The sequence below is a fragment of the Ranitomeya imitator genome, chromosome 1 (genome assembly GCF_032444005.1).
Source record: "Ranitomeya imitator isolate aRanImi1 chromosome 1, aRanImi1.pri, whole genome shotgun sequence".
NCBI lineage: Eukaryota > Metazoa > Chordata > Amphibia > Anura > Dendrobatidae > Ranitomeya > Ranitomeya imitator.
In genome coordinates, this window is record NC_091282.1 from 7286924 (window position 1) to 7309003 (window position 22080).

At 45.9% G+C, this 22080-nt stretch overlaps 1 protein-coding gene across 1 annotated transcript in view; it reads left to right on the forward strand.

Annotated features, from left to right (window-relative positions):
- Positions 1-6962: 6962 nt before the first annotated feature.
- The window catches only part of LOC138658169 (B-cell differentiation antigen CD72-like), a 155114-nt gene continuing 139996 nt past the window's right edge, over positions 6963-22080 (forward strand). The window contains exon 1 of the mRNA XM_069745695.1: positions 6963-7052. Within this exon, the coding sequence (XP_069601796.1) occupies positions 6983-7052 (70 nt within the window). The 5' untranslated portion in view covers positions 6963-6982. The remainder of the gene's footprint in view (positions 7053-22080) is intronic.

A 22080-nucleotide genomic window follows, 5' to 3' on the forward strand; every position in this document is an offset into this window, starting at 1 on the left:
CATCAGCTATATTGTTTTGGACACCTGGTACATGCACCGCCGAAATCCACGAATTCAATTCCAAACACCTCAACACCAATTCCCTAACCAACCTAATCACGGGGGGAGAAGAGGAAGATAAACTGTTGATAACTGACACGACACTCAAGTTATCACAATGGAATCGTACCCGACGATCCTTAAAATTCTCGCCCCAAATAAACGCTGCCACTACAATTGGGAACAACTCCAACAATGCCAAATTTTTGGTTAGCCCGTTTTGCCGCCATTCTTCCGGCCACACTCCGACACTCCATTTGCCTGCACAGTAGGCGCCATAACCGGCTCCCCCTGCTGCGTCCGTATAAATTTCACAATCAAAGGCGTTCAAATCCTCCTGCTGAATCAATGATCTGCCATTATAATTTTCCAAGAAACGCTGCCAAACCAACAGATCGTCCTTGTGCTCCCGGCTCAAACGTATGAAATGATGAGCTGCACGGACTCCCGCCGTAGCTCTGGACAACCTTCGGCAAAAAATCCGGCCCATAGGCATGATCCGGCACGCAAAATTTAAGCGCCCTAGCAACGACTGTAACTCCTTCAACGTCACTTTCCTCAATTTTCCGATTCTGGACACCTCCTGCTTCAGCAACAACAATTTGTCGTCGGGCAACCTGCATTCCATCTTTCTAGAATCGATAAGAATCCCGAGAAAACTTAAGACCGTACAGGGACCCTCTGTTTTCTCCTGCGCCAAAGGGACCCCGAAATGCCCGGACACCCATTCCATGGTGGCCAATAAATTACCGCAAACCGCAGAGTCCGGGGGGCCCACAAACATGAAGTCATCCAAATAATGAATGACCGAAGCAACATCAGAAACGTCTCTAACAACCCATTCCAAAAAAGTACTGAAAGTTTCAAACAACGAGCAAGAAATGGAACAGCCCATCGGCAAACACCTGTCTAAATAAAATTCTCCATTCCAAAAACAACCTAGTAACGGAATGCTCTCCGGATGTACCGGCAGAAGCCGAAAGGCAGACTCGATGTCTGTCTTCGCCATCAAGGCCCCCGCTCCGTACATACGAACCCATTGCACTGCCGCATCGAACGACGTGTATACAACCGAGCATAATTCCTCCGCAATGCCATCGTTAACAGAACAACCTTTTGGGTACGATAGGTGCTGGATTAAACGAAACTTATTTGGCTCCTTCTTGGGCACCACCCCCAATGGAGAAACGATCACCCCTTCCATAGGCAGCGAACTAAACGGGCCCGCCATTCTTCCTAACTCCACCTCTTTTGCTAACTTACTCGAAACAACATCCGCATGTAAACTTGCTGACCTCAGATTTTTTGTAGAAAAGGGGACCGTATGATTCGGGTGAGGAATCCTAAAACCTTCAGCAAAACCGTCCCTAATCACCACCGCCTTCAACCGGTCCGGATATCTACTTAGATAAGGGGCCATCTTTTGAAGCCTCACCGGCGTCACCCCCATGACCGCTACCCCCTGCTGGCTTGCCCCTTGCTTTTCTGAAACATTTTGAAGCCCCGTGTGAAGCTCCGCTACAATGGGAACACACGTGCTTAAACCTGCAGGTATTGCCATACTTGCACTGGCCGTCATTGAACTGCCAGCACGTTCCCGTTTTTTCCTTCGCCCCTTGATACCCCTGTCCTCCTCCTCCCCCTTGTCCTGATTGCTGACTACTACTCCCCGCGCCCCCTTGAAAGGACTGCCCGTACCTCACAGGGGCCATCACCTTCAGCCACAATCCAATGTCCTTATGCTCCCATTTTATCTCAGGCCTAACCGCCTTCCGCTGCCTGAATTGTTCATCGTAACGCTGCCAAGCCTGGCCCCCATACGTACGATGTGCCTCACCAATAGAATCAAAGTAACAGAAAAGACCCGAGCAATTTTCCGGGAATTTTTCTCCTATCACACTGGCCAAGATAGCAAAAGCCTGTTGCCAATTAACAAACGTTTGCGGAATCAGGCGCCAACGCCTTTTTTCCTCCTCTTCCTTTTTGCTATCATCTTTTTTCCCTTTGTCCAGATTAAATTTTTCCAAAGGGAGGAGGGAGAAAATCTCGACAAATTCATCCTTCCAGATCTTCTCCTTCACCTCCTTCTTTAAATGGGCACCGAGGGGACCCTCAAAGCACACAAAGACCTCCCCTTTTGCCCGATCATCCAACTTTATCTCATCCTTCTTACCCGTCTCCGTTTGAACCGACACTGACACCCCAGCTGCCTGGGCCGACGCGGCCGCCCCAGACCTCACTAATTCACCGGAGCCCCCTCCCCCGGCTGTACTAACAGGATCCACCAACCAAGCCCCAGCAGGTGACCCTCCCATATTACTTGCTGGCCCCGCGTCCAATCGCCTCAAAATATGCGACATACCTGCCAAAAGCTCTCTAACGCCAGGAAGCCCAGAACCAGCGTCCCCTACCCCCTCCACTAACCCCACCGTACCCGGCACCGAAATAGGAATAGACATGTACTCACGAGGCTGCGCAGGTGCTGTGTCCCCACCAGCCGTGTCTCCGGAATCCCGCTGTTCGCCATCTTCTGGATGTTCGCTCTCAGATCCGGGGTCGTCGCTGCCGCTGAATTGCCCCAGGCCCGCGCCCCTGGCCTCCACGTCACCAGGGGGGACCGAGACTGGCGATACACTCCTGTCGCTGGACCTCCTGGCGGATCTTGACCTGACGGCTGTTTGCAATCCACCTCGGCCTCCTGGCCTACTTGCCCGACCGGCACCTGCCCCACGACCAACGCGTCCCGGGCCCAGCTGAACCACCGATGCCAGCCTGCCCGTCGCCCTACTCTGTCGTCTCGTGCCGCTGCCAGGCCCACCTAGGGGAGGTGAGCCCGCCGCTGTCACCGCTGCTCCATGGCTCCCCCTCACTGCTGCCGTCGCTGGACTCCTGGCTCCTCCTGTTGTCGCCGCCGCTGACTGTGCTGTAAGTCTGCTGTTCCTGGCGCCGCTGGGGGGCGCCGCACTTCCCCTCGATCCCGGACTAGGCCGCACTACCTGTGCGGCCCTCACCGCTGACGTCGCTGTGCTCCCTTCTCCTCCTGACTCTGCCGCCGCTGCCCGCGCTGTGCTCCGGCTGCTTCTGGCACCGCTAGAGGGCGCCGCACCGCCGCTCGCTCCCGGACTAGGCCGCACTTCCGTTGCGGCCCTGGCTTCCGCTGCGGCCCTGGCATCGGGCCGTGCCTGGCTGGTCGCCGCTCCACGTCGCCGCCTCGCGCCGGCAGAGCCGCCGGGTGGATTCCTGCCGGAGGGGGGGACGGGCAGGATGGTCGCGCCGCGTCCCGCAGCCCCCGCAGGGTCCCCGGAGGGGCTCCGCGGCCTGCGCCTGCCGCGCGGTGACATGTCGGGGGACAATCTTTCTGGGGGCCGGGTTCTCCTGGTCCTGCTGCCCCGGCTCCCGCAGTCGCCCAGCAGCCTGGTGAGCTGCTCTTCCAGCCATCCATCGCTCCTGGACCTGGATTCCCTGCGCAGCTGCTCCACGAGGCTGTCTATGGAGGCCATGGTGAGTAGCTGCACACTTCTTCTCTCCTGATGATTCACCTCACAAGTGATCCTTCCCGCACTTCTCCAGCCCCTGCCTCCTTTCCCCACTAGGTCCACCCCTTATTCAAAAATTTCCACCAATCACCTATAAGATCCCTTTTTTTATTCAAAACTCTAAAACTCCCTTCTTGGCAACGCAGTCATGTGGGGGCTTTCATCCAGCTGCGCCCATTACAGCCCCCCTTCTCTACGTGGCACCCTATAGGACGCCCTTTACTGATGCAGTAGGTCCGAGGTGGAGCAGCTTCCAATGTGGTGACTGTTCTGCATGCCAATGTGTAGAGAGAGCATTTACATTTGACAACAGTGATGCCACTCGTACATATACGATTACACACCATATCTCATGCACTACAGACATGGTCATTTACTACGCGTACTGTCTCTGCAAACATATCTACATAGGGATGACAACTCGTCAGCTTAAAGTAAGGGTTCTTGAGCATATGCAGGACATCAAAAAGGCAGTTACTGCTCAAGATACTACTATACTCAAAATGATTCCGAAGCACTTTTTTGAGGTATCATGACGGTAATCCTAAATGGCTTAAAGTCAGAGGGATTGATAGGGTACAGCTGGGCATACGAGGAGGGGACTACAAAAGAGAACTACTTAAAAGAGAAACGAAATGGATAGTCTCCCTTAATACTATTACTCCAAAAGGCCTTAATGATGCTTTGAGCTTCAAGCCTTTTTTGTAGGTTAGTGCGAATTTTAATCTTTCTTTTTATATGTTTTTTAGCTGTTATATGTCTTTCCATGTATGTTTTTACTTTACCATCCTATTCCTCTGAGCCTGGTGTGTGTGAAGCCTTAATATGGTATACGATGTGTATAACATTGCTATTTACATCTATTTTAGTTTTGTTGCAATAGAGGTGTCATCTTTGACTAGAAACATGAAAATTTGATGACTCTGCCGTGCCTGGCGTGAAAAATCCTTAAGAATTTATATGCGATATGAGGACTAATTATTTAGAACACCTTCCTTGAAAGATCGTGAGGTCTCTTATCAAGCTCGAAGAACAAGATGCCATTTATGGACAGATACTTTCTAATTATTTGATATTGTTATTTTATAAATGCTGTATTGGATGATGTATGAATTTGCCTGTATATTGAATGGAATTAGATATGCTTTTTTCTATGTTTATTATGTTGGGCATTTACATTTGCATATTACTGTCATAGTTATGATAAATGGCAGTTTGTTTTGGAGGTTGTGTCACAATATATATTTCTTTTGTGACCCACCTCCGCACTTGTCTGGTAACAATGTTTTATGTTCTTCTGTGGATTCAGGCACACTTCTATTGCGGTTTGTATACGCCCACACCAGTGAGTCAGGTTAGAAGCTGGAGCGCGCACCGCGCATGCGCTGCCTCTCGACGAGATGGGCGGCTGCTCTCTATGGGACGCGTCGGCATGGTTACGGTCCGGGTCATGTGCCCGGGTCACGTGTCTGTGTGACGTATTCCTTGAGCGCCGCTTCCCTCTCCGCGACGCAACATGGCGGGGGCGCGCCGCTATCAGCTGTTGGTGAGATTCATTAGGATGGGAGCAGTACAAATAGGTGGATGTTAGGCTATTCATTACCTCCTGACGAAACTGCGGGGGCAGTGAAACGCGCCTCGAGGTGCGCTACGGGACCACCATTTGGGGTGCATCATGGCTGCAGGTAATATATCAGTTTCCTATGGCGTGTGACATCATTAGATTGTACAATTACTCTATGGGCACTATTTAGCCTTTGCCTTTGGACTGTTAGTGTGGCTATCACCTTAGCTGGCTACTCTTTAGAGTAACGGATACTATTGGTATATACGCTCCTGATACCTCTGTATATATTATTTGAACGGTTCATTTTGGATCCTGGGAGGTGAGTGTAGTTACTGATTGCCAGCGTAGCTATTACCTTAGTCAGATGTCCTTCTAGGACACTCACATTATTGTGGCTTGCCTCACTAATATTGTTATACTGCTAGTTATTTGGTGTTTGGCTGGCCTCTATTTTTGAATTAGAACTGTGTTACCACATATGCCAACCGTGGAATACGGATATTTTCCATCTTTTGCTATTACTTTACATATGTGGGGCACATTTCGGAACTGGCTTTAGGTGCAATAGCTATTTGTATGGTGCTGGTGTTGTTTATTCCAGATGGATTGTGGTCCCTTCCGGTTTTTTGCTAATATATAGCCTGTCTTACTCTCCCCTTATTTTTAGGGTACTGTTATTGTTTGCACATTTCTCTTTATTTTGCTATTCAATGTCTGTATTTATTGATATATATGCGTGCTTAATAAATTTATACATTTTTACATAGTTTGTACCTTCCTTTTTCTCTATTGGGTACAGTTCAGCAGTGGAAGGGATCACCTGGTGATCATATGTTAGGCTGTTTCGCCGTAGTTTTTACAGGGACCAGGATATTCTGCTTCCTGGAGGGCGGACAACAAGATCAAGGCAAGGCTAGAGCAGAAACACTGAGACCGGGATATACAGCCTCCTGGAGGGCAGACAGACAAGATCAAGGCAAAGTTAGGTGTAGAACCTCCAGAGGAGGAACACAGAGCAAGGCCTGGCAGCTCAGAAGCAAAACACTAACTGAGTTAACACATTGCCCAGGTCCAGTCCACTGGGTGGAGCTGCACTAAATACTGGAGGCCTCTTGGTAATTGGTCAGGAACAGATTAGACAGGTGCACCTGATTCCTATAAGAACCAGAGAGTTCAGGCGCCGACTCGCTATGCACACAGCCAGGAAGCATGCAGAGGGCAGAGGCACAGAATATGGAGCTGGCAACAGACAGAACACAGCATGGAGCAATGAGTAAGATGGTGTGTGAGGGATGGGAGGCCATGTAGTGATGCCAGCAGAGTTGTTACAATTACAACTATTACTATTATTAATAGATCTAATAGTGATTGTTCTGTGCCGTCAGTCTTCCTCAGCCGGTGTAATGAGGGCGGTAAACAAGCATCGAATTATTTCAATATTGTTGATCACTCTCGTTTAATGGCCTGAACTCAGCGCACGTAAATACAACCGAAATGTTTCTGTGTGATGGAGCAATATGTCAGCATTCGGGGCCCCTATTTAAAGTTTTTCCCAGGGTCCCACTTTCACTAAAACTGGCCCTGTCTCTACCACCAATTACCGCTCATTATGTTTAGAGGAACCTTCCACCACCAGTCGCCCCATACAGGTACAATATAACATACAAGACATAATTCTCAGTCTATCAGTGGAGACATGTAGGCTGTACGAGTCCTGTGATATCTGTGGGCTGTATAATATATTCATCATTATATTTATCAGCTTCCTTCCTCTTTCTTCTTCATACATTTGCTGTTACAGTAATTTCATCTCTATTCTCCCCCGGTGATCAGGACACACATGGCTGAGGCTGTGACTTACGCTGACCTGAGATTCGCTGAGATTCCACTAAAGAAGATGGATGCTTCAGGTAACGTCCTGTCTTCTCGGGGACTGGGATGGATTTCTGTAGACTCATGGATGAGACTTGTATTAGACATTATTATAAATAGCTTTTCTACACCTTGTTTCACCAAGTAGTTTTTATCACTTCTTTGGTGTAAATTTTACAACATTTTTGCTGTTTTTATGCCAGTCCCGGCAAATTTTTTTAAAGAAATTGGACATGCCTTATCATTGCATGAGCATGTTTGGGTGGGGTATGTTATGGGGCAGGGTTTATAGGGTGTTTCCTGTGATGGGGCAAAGTTTGGACACACCTTATCATTGGATGAGCATGTTTGGTTGGAGTATGTTATGGGGCAGGGTTTATAGGGTGTTTCCTGTGATGGGGCAAAGTTTGGACACACCTTATCATTGGATGAGCATGTTTGGTTGGGGTATGTTGTGGGGCAGGGTTTATTGGGTGTGTCCTGTGATGGGGCAGAGTTTGGACACACCTTATCATTGGATGAGCATGTTTGGTTGGAGTATGTTATGGGGCAGGGTTTATTGGGTGTGTCCTGTGATGGGGCAGAGTTTGGACACACCTTATCATTGGATGAGCATGTTTGGTTGGGGTATGTTATGGGGCATGGTTTATTGGGTGTGTCCTGTGATGAGGCAGAATTTGGACACACCTTATTATTGGATGAGCATGTTTGGTTGGGGTATGTTATGGGGCAGCGTTTATTGGGTGTGACCTGTGATGAGGCAGAATTTGGACACACCTTATCATTGGATGAGCATGTTTGGTTGGGGTATGTTATGGGGCATGGTTTATTGGGTGTGTCCTGTGATGAGGCAGAATTTGGACACACCTTATTATTGGATGAGCATGTTTGGTTGGGGTATGTTATGGGGCAGCGTTTATTGGGTGTGACCTGTGATGAGGCAGAATTTGGACACACCTTATCATTGGATGAGCATGTTTGGTTGGGGTATGTTATGGGGCAGGGTTTATTGGGTGTGTCCTGTGATGGGGCAGAATTTGGACACACCTTATCATTGGATGAGCATGTTTGGTTGGGGTATGTTATGGGGCAGGGTTTATTGGGTGTGTCCTGTGATGGGGCAGAATTTGGACACACCTTATCATTGGATGAGCATGTTTGGTTGGGGTATGTTATGGGGCAGGGTTTATTGGGTGTGTCCTGTGACGGGGCAGAGTTTGGACACAATTAACGATAAAATACACTGGCGCTATAACTACAGGTATAAGCTACACAAGTGCCGCTGGTGTCCCAGTCGGATAATGTGCCCGATCCGACAAAGAAGCAAGAAAAACCAATATGGAACAATTAGGAATACCGCGCTACAAGTGACTAAGACTGATCCACGTCCGTGATACTAATGTGACATATTGAAACTGCCTATGATGTTGAGCGGCAGCCACTACTGTCTATCCAGTTTGCCGGTTATTGTATGTTTAGTATAGAAGGGTTGCACTAATCCACTATATGCGTAATGTAGCTATTAGTAGCTCACCAGCTGAGCCTGTATGGTAATATTACTATGTCGCACCAATAGATAATGGCTATTGATGTTCTATTACCTACTGGATGCAGCCGTGTGGAGATCATTGAGCGGCTGGGCTGCTTGCTTCAGGTTCAGATGTCGGACCTGCACTCCTAGATGTCAGCTGTGTCAGGAGGCAGTTCCCGTCCGCTTGGCAGGTGAATGTGCAGGTGCCAGCGTCAGCCGATACCAGTGGCTGTGGGTACTGCAGGCGGAGACTGCGAGAGTTACGTGTAGCGCCAGAGACGTCCCAAGCGGGGGCGTCCCTGGATACACGTGGAAAATGGCCGACACTGCAGAGCAGTGAGTGACGTCACTTGGCCTATGGAGCCTCAGTAGGGCCAATTCTAACCTACGCGTTTCAAAGTATCACGCACTCCTTCATCAGGGTTACCGCCCACTGTCTCCAGCCCCGCTGTGCACTAACACCTTCACAAAGCTGCATGTTTCTGACCGCTCTTGATCCCCCATAGAATATTGGCAACTATATATTATCCCTCATCGGGTAAAGGCAGGCACACGGTCGCCCGCTGTGTGTAATCTAATAGATAAAGCTGAATGTGTGTGTATGTATGTATGTATGTATGTGTGTATGTCCGGGATTGGCATCTGCACCATCGCAGCTACAGCCACAAAATTTTGCGCAGTCAAACGTCTGGACCCTGAGAGCGTCATAGGCTATATTGTGAGGCGAAATTTTAACCCCACGCGTTACAATTCACCAAACAATTTTGCCCCTATCTACATAATGGGGAAAAAGTGAAAGGAAAAGTGTTGGAGGCAAATTGACAGATGCCAGATGTGAACAAGGGGGACTTAAAGAATGAGCGCGATGGCGCCAAAGAGTATATACCGATCAGTTGCTAAGGTGGGGCCCCGACATGGGATACTTACCACACACGGGGATATGAACACACACACAAAATGCGCCACACACTACCACGTGCTTGAACACATATACCACCCTCAGCACACATTTCACCACACATACACCAACCTCGCCACATAAAAGTCGAAACACAAAAGTCGCCGCTCAAAACTCGCCATGCGCAAAACTCGCCACATGCAAAACTAGGCTCACTCAAAACTCGCCACACGTGCAAAACTCACCTCATGGGAAACTCGCCACACGCAAAACTTGCACACGCGGAAAAATTGCCTCATGCACAAAAGTTGCAACACATCCAAAAGTTGCCTCACACAAAACTTGCACATACTCAAAAGGCACCACACATAAAACTCGCCACGCGCAAAACTCGCCATGCGCAAAACTTGCTGCACACAACTTGCTACACTAACCTGTCACGCGCAACTCGACACACAAAAAGTTGCTACACGTATGTCGCCACACAAAACTCATCTCACAAAAGTCGCTACATGCATGTCGCCACACGCAACTCAACACACACAACTTGACACATGAAACTCGCCCTAAAACACACACAAGTCTGGTATTATCCTTCAAAAATAAAAGTCTGATTAATAAGCAGACAAACTACAACAAATGTACCCATATAGGAAATACGGCAGCTGTCAGTCACATGACCTGTCTATTATGTGTATGTGTGAGCTAATATATAATGCCAGGGGAGAGGGCTTCCTGTTGGCTGGGGATTTATCAGGCTGCCAATTTAGCTTACTATATACAGGAGGAGATGACACACAGGTATATACTATATACAGGAGGAGATGACACACAGGTATATACTATATACAGGAGGAGATGACACACAGGTATATACTATATACAGGAGGAGATGACATACAGGTATATACTATATACAGGAGGAGATGACACAGGTATATACTATATACAGGAGGAGATGACATACAGGTATATACTATATACAGGAGGAGATGAGACACAGGTATATACAATATAAAGGAGCAGGTGATACACAGGTATATACTATATACAAGAGGAGATGACTTACAGGTACATATTATATAAAGGAGGAGATGACACACGTATATACTATATAGAGGAGGAGATGACTTACAGGTACATATTATATACAGGAGGAGATGACACACGTATATACTATATACAGGAGGAGATGACATACAGGTATATACTATATAAAAGAGATGACACATAGATATATAGAGGAGGAGATGACATACATTAATGATCTGGTAGAAGGTTTACACAGTAAAATATCGATATTTGCAGATGATACAAAACTATGTAAAGCAGTTAATACAAGAGAAGATAGTATTCTGCTACAGATGGATCTGGATAAGTTGGAAACTTGGGCTGAAAGGTGGCAGATGAGGTTTAACAATGATAAATGTAAGGTTATACACATGGGAAGAAGGAATCAATATCACCATTACACACTGAATGGGAAACCACTGGGTAAATCTGACAGGGAGAAGGACTTGGGGATCCTAGTTAATGATAAACTTACCTGGAGCAGCCAGTGCCAGGCAGCAGCTGCCAAGGCAAACAGGATCATGGGGTGCATTAAAAGAGGTCTGGATACACATGATGAGAGCATTATACTGCCTCTGTACAAATCCCTAGTTAGACCGCACATGGAGTACTGTGTCCAGTTTTGGGCACCGGTGCTCAGGAAGGATATAATGGAACTAGAGAGAGTACAAAGGAGGGCAACAAAATTAATAAAGGGGATGGGAGAACTACAATACCCAGATAGATTAGCGAAATTAGGATTATTTAGTCTAGAAAAAAGACGACTGAGGGGTGATCTAATAACCATGTATAAGTATATAAGGGGACAATACAAATATCTCGCTGAGGATCTGTTTATACCAAGGAAGGTGACGGGCACAAGGGGGCATTCTTTGCGTCTGGAGGAGAGAAGGTTTTTCCACCAACATAGAAGAGGATTCTTTACTGTTAGGGCAGTGAGAATCTGGAATTGCTTGCCTGAGGAGGTGGTGATGGCGAACTCAGTCGAGGGGTTCAAGAGAGGCCTGGATGTCTTCCTGGAGCAGAACAATATTGTATCATACAATTATTAGGTTCTGTAGAAGGACGTAGATCTGGGTATTTATTATGATGGAATATAGGCTGAACTGGATGGACAAATGTCTTTTTTCGGCCTTACTAACTATGTTACTATGTATGTTACAGCAGGTATATACTATATACAGGGGAGATGACATACAGGTATATACTATATATAGGAGATGACATACAGGTATATACTATATATAGGAGGAGATGACATACAGGTATTTAGTATATACAGAAGAGATGCCATGCAGGTATATACTATAAACAGGAGGAGATGACACATGGGTATATACAATATACAGGAGGAGATGACATACAGCAGGTATATACTATTTACAGGGGAGATGACATACAGGTATATACTATATACCAGAGAAGACATACAGGTGTATACTATATATAAGGGAGATGACAAACATGTATATACTGAGGTGATGAGGTGAAAATGAAAAGATGTGAGTGCAAAATGAGAGGAGTGAGGGAAAATAGTGGAGTGATCGGAAAATGACAGATGTGAGGTCGAAATGACAAGTGTTAGGGGGGAATGAGAGGAGTGAGGGAGAAAATGAGAGGTGTGAGGGAGAAAATGAGAGGTGTGAGGGAGAAAATGAGAGGAGTGAGGGAGAAAATGAGAGGTGTGAGGGAGAAAATGAGAGCTGTGAGGGGGAAAATGAAAGATGTGATTGGGAAAATGAGAGGCGTGATGGGAAAATAAGAGAAGTGAGGTGCTATAACTAACCACAGATATTTACTATGCCCAGGCAACGCCGGGCTCTTCAGCTAGTATATTATAAAATGTTTATTTTGATGTGCATTAGATTAGACTGTGTTTGCATGTGTGCTTAGAATTAAAAGACCTGCTAGCATTATGCTTGATTAATTGCTGCAAATACATGGTGCGGTTTTAAAAAGAACCTATCCTACTACGGGTTAAAACTTCACTTTTATTAAAAACATAAATATATAAAAATAATAAATGTATGGGGGACATAAATATATAGAACAAAGGGCTATTATAAAAACAATAAAAATATATTGGTATTTATAAAATTGTAATATTAGTACCCTGTGGTGGTATAATACATACACCTATAATATGTAGCGGGTAATGTATCAACAACCCCCTAGGAGTGTGTGTCTGCTCCTACGTGACATACTGGCTCTTCCCGTTTGGGTCCCCAGCGACAGAACTAAGTAAGTAAGCAGTGTGGTATGTGTTGTGAATTCTGTGGCAGAGCTCCCTCCTGTGGTCACAAGTGGTACTTCGGCTGATTCTCTCTGGAAGCTTCTGTTTGTGGAGGAAAGTGGTACTGCTGCTTCTGAGTTTCCTCCCTCAGGTGATCTGGTGAGCTCGTTAGGTACTTCTCTACTTAACTCCACCTAATGCTTTGATCCATGCTTCCTGTCAATGTTCCAGTGTTGGACTTGTTTTTCCCTGGATCATTCCTGTGGCCTGCTGCTCTGCATAGCTAAGTTTTGCTTATGTTATTTTGTTGCTTTATTTCAGTCCAGCTTGCTTTATTGGTTTTTCTCGCCTGCTGGAAGCTCTGAGACGCAGAGGGACCACCTCCGTACCGTTAGTCGGTGCGGAGGGTCTTTTTGTCCCCTCTGCGTGGTTATTTATAGGTTTATGTGCTGACTGCAAAGTTATCTTCCCTATCCTCGTTCTATTCAGCTAGTCGGGCCTCACTTTGCTAAATCTGTTTCATCTCTATGTTTGTGTTTTCATCTTACTCACAGTCATTATATGTGGGGGGCTGCCTTTTCCTTTGGGGAATTTCTCTGAGGCAAGGTAGGCTTATTTTTCTATCTTCAGGGCTAGCTAGTTTCTCAGGCTGTGACGAGGCGCCTAGGTTCTGGTCAGGAGCGCTCCACGGCTACCTTTAGTGTGGTTTGATAGGATTAGGGATTGCGGTCTGCAGAGTTCCCACGTCTCAGAGCTCGTTCTATTATTTTGGGTGTTTGTCAGATCACTGTATGTGTTCTGACCGCTATGTCCATTGTGGTACTGAATTGCCTTTCATAACAGTTATCATAACAGTACAGGAAGCCATAAGTGCTAATGATTCTCAATAGAGGGAAAAAAGAAGTTCTGAGACCATTTTTTTTTCTTTGCACTGTGTTTTGTCTTTTTTTTCCCCTAGACATTTGGGTAGTTCAGGACACAGGTGTAGCAATGGACATTAAAGGTCTGTCTTCATGTGTGGATCAGCTCACGGCAAGAGTTCAAAATATTCAAGATTTTGTGGTTCAGAATTCTTTGCTAGAACCGAGAATTCCTATTCCAGATTTGTTTTTTGGAGATAGAACTAAATTTCTGAGTTTCAAAAATAATTGTAAATTATTTCTGGCCTTGAAACCTCGCTCCTCTGGTGACCCAGTTCAAAAGGTTAGGATCGTCATTTCTTTTTTGCGCGGCGATCCTCAGGACTGGGCGTTTTCTCTTGCGTCAGGAGATCCTGCATTGAGTAATATTGATGCGTTTTTCCTGGTGCTTGGATTGCTGTACGATGAGCCTAATTCAGTGGATCAGGCAGAAAAAAATTTGCTCGCTCTTTGTCAGGCTCAGGATGAGATAGAGGTATATTGTCAGAAATTTAGAAAGTGGTCAGTGCTCACTCAATGGAATGAATCTGCGCTGGCAGCTATATTCAGAAAGGGTCTCTCTGAAGCCCTTAAGGATGTCATGGTGGGATTTCCTATGCCTGCTGGTTTGAATGAGTCTATGTCTTTGGCCATTCAGATCGGTCGACGCTTGCGTGAGCGTAAATCTGTGCACCATTTGGCGGTATTACCTGAGCTTAAACCTGAGCCTATGCAGTGTGATAGGACCTTGACCAGAGTTGAACGGCAAGAACACAGACGTCTGAATGGTCTGTGTTTCTACTGTGGTGATTCCACTCATGCTATCTCTGATTGTCCTAAGCGCACTAAGCGGTCCGCTAGGTCTGCCGTCATTGGTACGGTACAGTCAAAATTTCTTCTGTCCATTACCTTGATATGCTCTTTGTCATCGTATTCTGTTATGGCATTTGTGGATTCAGGCGCTGCCCTGAATTTGATGGACTTGGAATATGCTAAACGTTGTGGGTTTTTCTTGGAGCCCTTGCAGTGTCCTATTCCATTGAGAGGAATTGATGCTACGCCTTTGGCCAAGAATAAGCCTCAGTACTGGACCCAGCTGACCATGTGCATGGCTCCTGCACATCAGGAGGTTATTCGCTTTCTGGTGTTGCATAATCTGCATGATGTGGTCGTGTTGGGGTTGCCATGGCTACAAGCCCATAATCCAGTATTAGATTGGAAATCCATGTCGGTGTCCAGCTGGGGTTGTCAGGGGGTACATGGTGATGTTCCATTTCTGTCAATTTCGTCATCCACCCCTTCTGAGGTCCCAGAGTTCTTGTCTGATTGCCGGGATGTATTTGATGAGCCCAAGTCCGATACCCTACCTCCGCATAGGGATTGTGATTGTGCTATCAATTTGATTCCTGGTAGTAAATTCCCAAAAGGTCGATTGTTTAATTTATCCGTACCTGAACACACCGCTATGCGTAGTTATGTGAAGGAATCCCTGGAAAAGGGGCATATTCGCCCGTCATCGTCGCCATTAGGAGCAGGGTTCTTTTTTGTAGCCAAGAAGGATGGTTCGCTGAGACCTTGTATAGATTACCGCCTTCTTAATAAGATCACGGTTAAATTTCAGTACCCCTTGCCATTGTTATCTGATCTGTTTGCTCGGATTAAGGGGGCTAGTTGGTTCACAAAGATAGATCTTCGTGGTGCGTATAATCTGGTGCGAATTAAGCAAGGCGATGAATGGAAAACTGCATTTAATACGCCCGAGGGTCATTTTGAGTATCTTGTGATGCCGTTAGGACTTGCCAATGCTCCATCAGTGTTTCAGTCCTTTATGCATGACATCTTCCGAGAGTACCTGGATAAATTCCTGATTGTGTACTTGGATGACATTTTGATCTTCTCGGATGATTGGGAGTCTCATGTGAAGCAGGTCAGAACGGTTTTTCAGGTCCTGCGTGCTAATTCTTTGTTTGTGAAGGGATCAAAGTGTCTCTTTGGTGTGCAGAAGGTTTCATTTTTGGGGTTCATCTTTTCCCCTTCTACTATCGAGATGGATCCTGTTAAGGTCCAAGCCATCCATGATTGGACTCAGCCGACATCTCTGAAAAGTCTGCAAAAGTTCCTGGGCTTTGCTAATTTTTATCGTCGTTTCATCTGCAATTTTTCTAGTATTGCTAAACCATTGACCGATTTGACCAAGAAAGGTGCTGATGTGGTCAATTGGTCTTCTGCTGCTGTGGAAGCTTTTCAAGAGTTGAAGCGTCGTTTTTCTTCTGCCCCTGTGTTGTGTCAACCAGATGTTTCTCTTCCGTTCCAGGTCGAGGTTGATGCTTCTGAGATTGGAGCAGGGGCTGTTTTGTCGCAGAGAGGTTCTGATTGCTCAGTGATGAAACCATGCGCTTTCTTTTCCAGGAAGTTTTCGCCTGCTGAGCGAAATTATGATGTGGGCAACCGAGAGTTGCTGGCCATGAAGTGGGCATTCGAGGAGTGGCGTCATTGGCTTGAAGGAGCTAAGCATCGCGTGGTGGTATTGACTGATCATAAGAACTTGACTTATCTCGAGTCTGCCAAGCGGTTGTATCCTAGACAGGCTCGTTGGTCGCTGTTTTTTGCCCGTTTTGACTTTGTAATTTCGTACCTCCCGGGCTCTAAAAATGTGAAGGCGGATGCTCTGTCTAGGAGTTTTGTGCCCGACTCTCCGGGTTTGTCTGAGCCGGCGGGTATCCTCAAGGAAGGAGTAATTGTGTCTGCCATCTCCCCTGATTTGCGGCGGGTGCTGCAAAAATTTCAGGCTAATAAACCTGATCATTGTCCAGCGGAGAGACTGTTTGTCCCTGATAGGTGGACCAATAAAGTTATCTCTGAGGTTCATTGTTCGGTGTTGGCTGGTCATCCTGGAATCTTTGGTACCAGAGAGTTAGTGGCTAGATCCTTTTGGTGGCCATCTCTGTCGCGGGATGTGCGTACTTTTGTGCAGTCCTGTGGGATTTGTGCTCGGGCTAAGCCCTGCTGTTCTCGTGCCAGTGGGTTGCTTTTGCCCTTGCCGGTCCCGAAGAGGCCTTGGACACATATCTCTATGGATTTTATTTCAGATCTTCCCGTTTCTCAAAAGATGTCAGTCATTTGGGTGGTCTGTGATCGCTTTTCTAAGATGGTCCATCTGGTACCCTTGTCTAAATTGCCTTCCTCCTCTGATTTGGTGCCATTGTTTTTCCAGCATGTGGTTCGTTTGCATGGCATTCCAGAGAATATCGTTTCTGACAGAGGTTCCCAGTTTGTTTCGAGGTTTTGGCGAGCCTTTTGTGGTAGGATGGGCATTGACTTGTCTTTTTCCTCGGCTTTCCATCCTCAGACTAATGGCCAGACCGAACGAACCAATCAGACCTTGGAAACATATCTGAGATGTTTTGTTTCTGCTGATCAGGATGACTGGGTGTCCTTTTTGCCTTTGGCTGAGTTCGCCCTTAATAACCGGGCCAGCTCGGCTACCTTGGTTTCGCCATTTTTCTGCAACTCTGGGTTCCATCCTCGTTTCTCTTCAGGACAGGTTGAGTCTTTGGACTGTCCTGGTGTGGATACTGTGGTGGACAGGTTGCAGCAGATTTGGACTCATGTAGTGGACAATTTGACCTTGTCCCAGGAGAGGGCTCAACGTTTTGCTAATCGCAGACGCTGTGCGGGTCCCCGACTTCGTGTTGGGGATGTGGTTTGGTTATCTTCTCGTCATATTCCTATGAAGGTTTCCTCTCCTAAGTTTAAACCCCGTTTCATTGGTCCGTATAGGATTTCTGAGGTTCTTAATCCTGTGTCTTTTCGTCTGACCCTTCCAGATTCTTTTTCCATACATAACGTATTCCATAGGTCATTGTTGCGGAGATACGTGGCACCTATGGTTCCATCTGTTGACCCTCCTGCCCTGGTTTTGGTGGAGGGGGAGTTGGAGTATATTGTGGAGAAGATTTTGGATTCTCGTGTTTCAAGACGGAAACTCCAGTATCTGGTTAAATGGAAGGGTTATGCTCAGGAAGATAATTCCTGGGTTTTTGCCTCTGATGTCCATGCTCCCGATCTTGTTCGTGCCTTTCATGTGGCTCATCCTGGTCGGCCTGGGGGCTCTGGTGAGGGTTCGGTGACCCCTCCTCAAGGGGGGGTACTGTTGTGAATTCTGTGGCAGAGCTCCCTCCTGTGGTCACAAGTGGTACTTCGGCTGATTCTCTCTGGGAGCTTCCGTTTGTGGAGGAAAGTGGTACTGCTGCTTCTGAGTTTCCTCCCTCAGGTGATCTTGTGAGCTCGTTAGGTGCTTCTCTACTTAACTCCACTTAATGCCTTGATCCATGCTTCCTGTCAATGTTCCAGTGTTGGACTTGTTTTTCCCTGGATCATTCCTGTGGCCTGCTGCTCTGCATAGCTAAGTTTTGCTTATGTTATTTTGTTGCTTTATTTCAGTCCAGCTTGCTTTATTGTTTTTTCTCGCCTGCTGGAAGCTCTGAGACGCAGAGGGACCACCTCCGTACCGTTAGTCGGTACGGAGGGTCTTTTTGTCCCCTCTGCGTGGTTATTTATAGGTTTTTGTGCTGACTGCAAAGTTATCTTCCCTATCCTCGTTCTATTCAGCTAGTCGGGCCTCACTTTGCTAAATCTGTTTCATCTCTATATTTGTGTTTTCATCTTACTCACAGTCATTATATGTGGGGGGCTGCCTTTTCCTTTGGGGAATTTCTCTGAGGCAAGGTAGGCTTATTTTTCTATCTTCAGGGCTAGCTAGTTTCTCAGGCTGTGACGAGGCGCCTAGGTTCTGGTCAGGAGCGCTCCACGGCTACCTTTAGTGTGGTTTGATAGGATTAGGGATTGCGGTCTGCAGAGTTCCCACGTCTCAGAGCTCGTTCTATTATTTTGGGTGTTTGTCAGATCACTGTATGTGTTCTGACCGCTATGTCCATTGTGGTACTGAATTGCCTTTCATAACAGTTATCATAACAGGTATGGCTGAGTACTACAATCCCCCCGCCTTTATCTGCGGGTCGCACAACGATGTTATTATTGGATTGTAGATCCTTAATCGCTTTTCGTTCCTGTGAAGTTAAGTTTTGTGGCATATACTTATGTTTATTCTGGTCTAGTTTCCTAATATCTCGTGAGACTAGTGAGTCAAACGTATAGAATGCATTCGAGTATTCTTGGATTGGATTGAACGCCGATATCTCACGAGATATTAGGAAACTAGACCAGAATAAACATAAGTATATGCCACAAAACCTAACTTCACAGGAACGAAAAGCGATTAAGGATCTACAATCCATAGTAACATAGTAACATAGTTAGTAAGGCCGAAAAAAGACATTTGTCCATCCAGTTCAGCCTATATTCCATCATAATAAATCCCCAGATTCACGTCCTTCTACAGAACCTAATAATTGTATGATACAATATTGTTCTGCTCCAGGAAGACATCCAGGCCTCTCTTGAACCCCTCGACTGAGTTCGCCATCACCACCTCCTCAGGCAAGCAATTCCAGATTCTCACTGCCCTAACAGTAAAGAATCCTCTTCTATGTTGGTGGAAAAACCTTCTCTCCTCCAGACGCAAAGAATGCCCCCTTGTGCCCGTCACCTTCCTTGGTATAAACAGATCCTCAGCGAGATATTTGTATTGTCCCCTTATATACTTATACATGGTTATTAGATCGCCCCTCAGTCATCTTTTTTCTAGACTAAATAATCCTAATTTCGCTAATCTATCTGGGTATTGTAGTTCTCCCATCCCCTTTATTAATTTTGTTGCCCTCCTTTGTACTCTCTCTAGTTCCATTATATCCTTCCTGAGCACCGGTGCCCAAAACTGGACACAGTACTCCATGTGCGGTCTTACTATTGATTTGTACAGAGGCAGTATAATGCTCTCATCATGTGTATCCAGACCTCTTTTAATGCACCCCATGATCCTGTTTGCCTTGGCAGCTGCTGCCTGGCACTGGCTGCTCCAGGTAAGTTTATCATTAACTAGGATCCCCAAGTCCTTCTCCCTGTCAGATTTACCCAGTGGTTTCCCATTCAGTGTGTAATGGTGATATTGATTCCTTCTTCCCATGTGTATAACCTTACATTTATCATTGTTAAACCTCATCTGCCACCTTTCAGCCCAAGTTTCCAACTTATCCAGATCCATCTGTAGCAGAATACTATCTTCTCTTGTATTAACTGCTTTACATAGTTTTGTATCATCTGCAAATATTGATATTTTACTGTGTAAACCTTCTACCAGATCATTAATGAATATGTTGAAGAGAACAGGTCCCAATACTGACCCCTGCGGTACCCCAATAATATCCAATATCCAATAATAACATCGTTGTGCGACCCGCAGATAAAGGCGGGGGATTGTAGTACTCAGCCATACCATGTACCATCGGGAATCCATGCGACTGCTGGGGGACCTGTTATGAACAGGTAATTCAGAACCACAATGGACCTTGAAGTTCAGGGCACACAAGGTGACCTGACATTTACCAAAAAACATAGGATGAGCTCTGAGACGTGGAAACTCTGCTGACCGCAATCCCTAATCCTAACACACCACACTAGAGGTAGCCGTGGATTGCGCCTAACGCTCCCTATGCAACTCGGCACAGCCTGAGAAACTAACTAGCCCTGAAGATAGAAAAATAAGCCTACCTTGCCTCAGAGAAATTCCCCAAAGGAAAAGGCAGCCCCCCACATATAATGACTGTGAGTTAAGATGAAATACAAACACAGATATGAAATAGATTTAGCAAAGTGAGGCCCGACTTACTGAATAGACCGAGGATAGGAAAGATAGCTTTGCAGTCAACACAAAAACCTACAAACAACCACGCAGAGGGGCAAAAAGACCCTCCGCACCGACTAACGGTACGGAGGTGCTCCCTCTGCGTCTCAGAGCTTCCAGCAAGCAAAAAACCAATATAGCAAGCTGGACAGAAAATATAGCAAAACAAAAATAACACAAGCAGAACTTAGCTTATGCAGGATAGAGAGGCCACAGGAACGATCCAGAAGGAAGCAAGACCAATACTTGAACATTGACTGGAGGCCAGGATCAAAGCACCAGGTGGAGTTAAATAGAGCAGCACCTAACGACTTAACCTCATCACCTGAGGAAGGAAACTCAGAAGCTGCAGTACCACTCTCATCCACCAAAGGAAGCTTATAGACAGAACCAGCCGCAGTACCACTCATGACCACAGGAGGGAGCTTGGCCACAGAATTCACAACAGGGACCGTGTCACCTACAAGGAATTAAGCCACGACCCCACTAATCGCTTCATTAGTAAATTAAACATCTTGGTCCAAAAAGGTAAATCTAGAGGTATTTTGGATAAAAAAGAATACTCATATATCATGAATAAAAATCCAAGTAGAGCGATCTTCTACCATATAGCGAAGCTCCACAAAAACACCACTGATCCCCCAGGTCGACCTATCATATCTGGCATTAACAGCTTAACAGCTAATTTATCCAGATATGTCGATGTGCACCTGCAAAAGTGCATGAGTTTAATACCAGCATATTTAAAAGATACGGGACACACACTGGAATGTTTGGGGAAGATTAAGTGGAAACAGAATTATATAATGGGTACATTAGATATCAAGTCATTGTACACAGTTATTAATCATGAGAAGGGGTGTCAAGCGGCAGAGTACTTTCTCCAAAGTCTGGGGATATACATGGAAACACAGATCCAGTTCATTCTAGAATGTATTCAATTTATTCTGAACCACAACTACTTCCTATATGAGGGGCAATATTACATTCAAACATGGGGTACTGCGATGGGTACAAGATTTGCTCCTAGTTACGCAAATACCTATGTTGGTAGGTGGGAAACCCTACATATTCATAAGGATGGGCTACTACATCCAGGCCTAGTGGTCTGGCGTCGCTTTATAGACGATGTATTTTTTATATGGGAAGGGTCCTATGAAGATCTGAATACGTTCATTTCAGGGCTAAATGACAATCATTATGGCTTGGAATTTACCGCTAATACCAGCACCAATAATGTGAATTTTCTGGATTTGAACATTTACGTAGAACAGGATCAACTGTACAGCAAATGCTATCACAAAGAGGTTGACTCAAATAGTTTTATTAATATAAATAGTTGCCATTTACCAGTATGGCTGACGAACATTCCAAAAAGCCAGTTCACTAGAGTACGCCGTAATTGCTCTAATCTGGCTGACTTTAATGAGGAAGCCAAGTATCTAACTGAGCAATTTCTGGAAAATGGGTATCCCGAACCACTATTAAGGAAAGCCCAAAATGAAATAACTGAAGTATCCAGAGAATCCATACTACAAAACAACAATAAACCTGCCAGGACAGGAGAAGGCCCCATAGAAGAACAAATCCGGAATCTGTCATTTATAACACAATTTCATACTGGGCATCAAA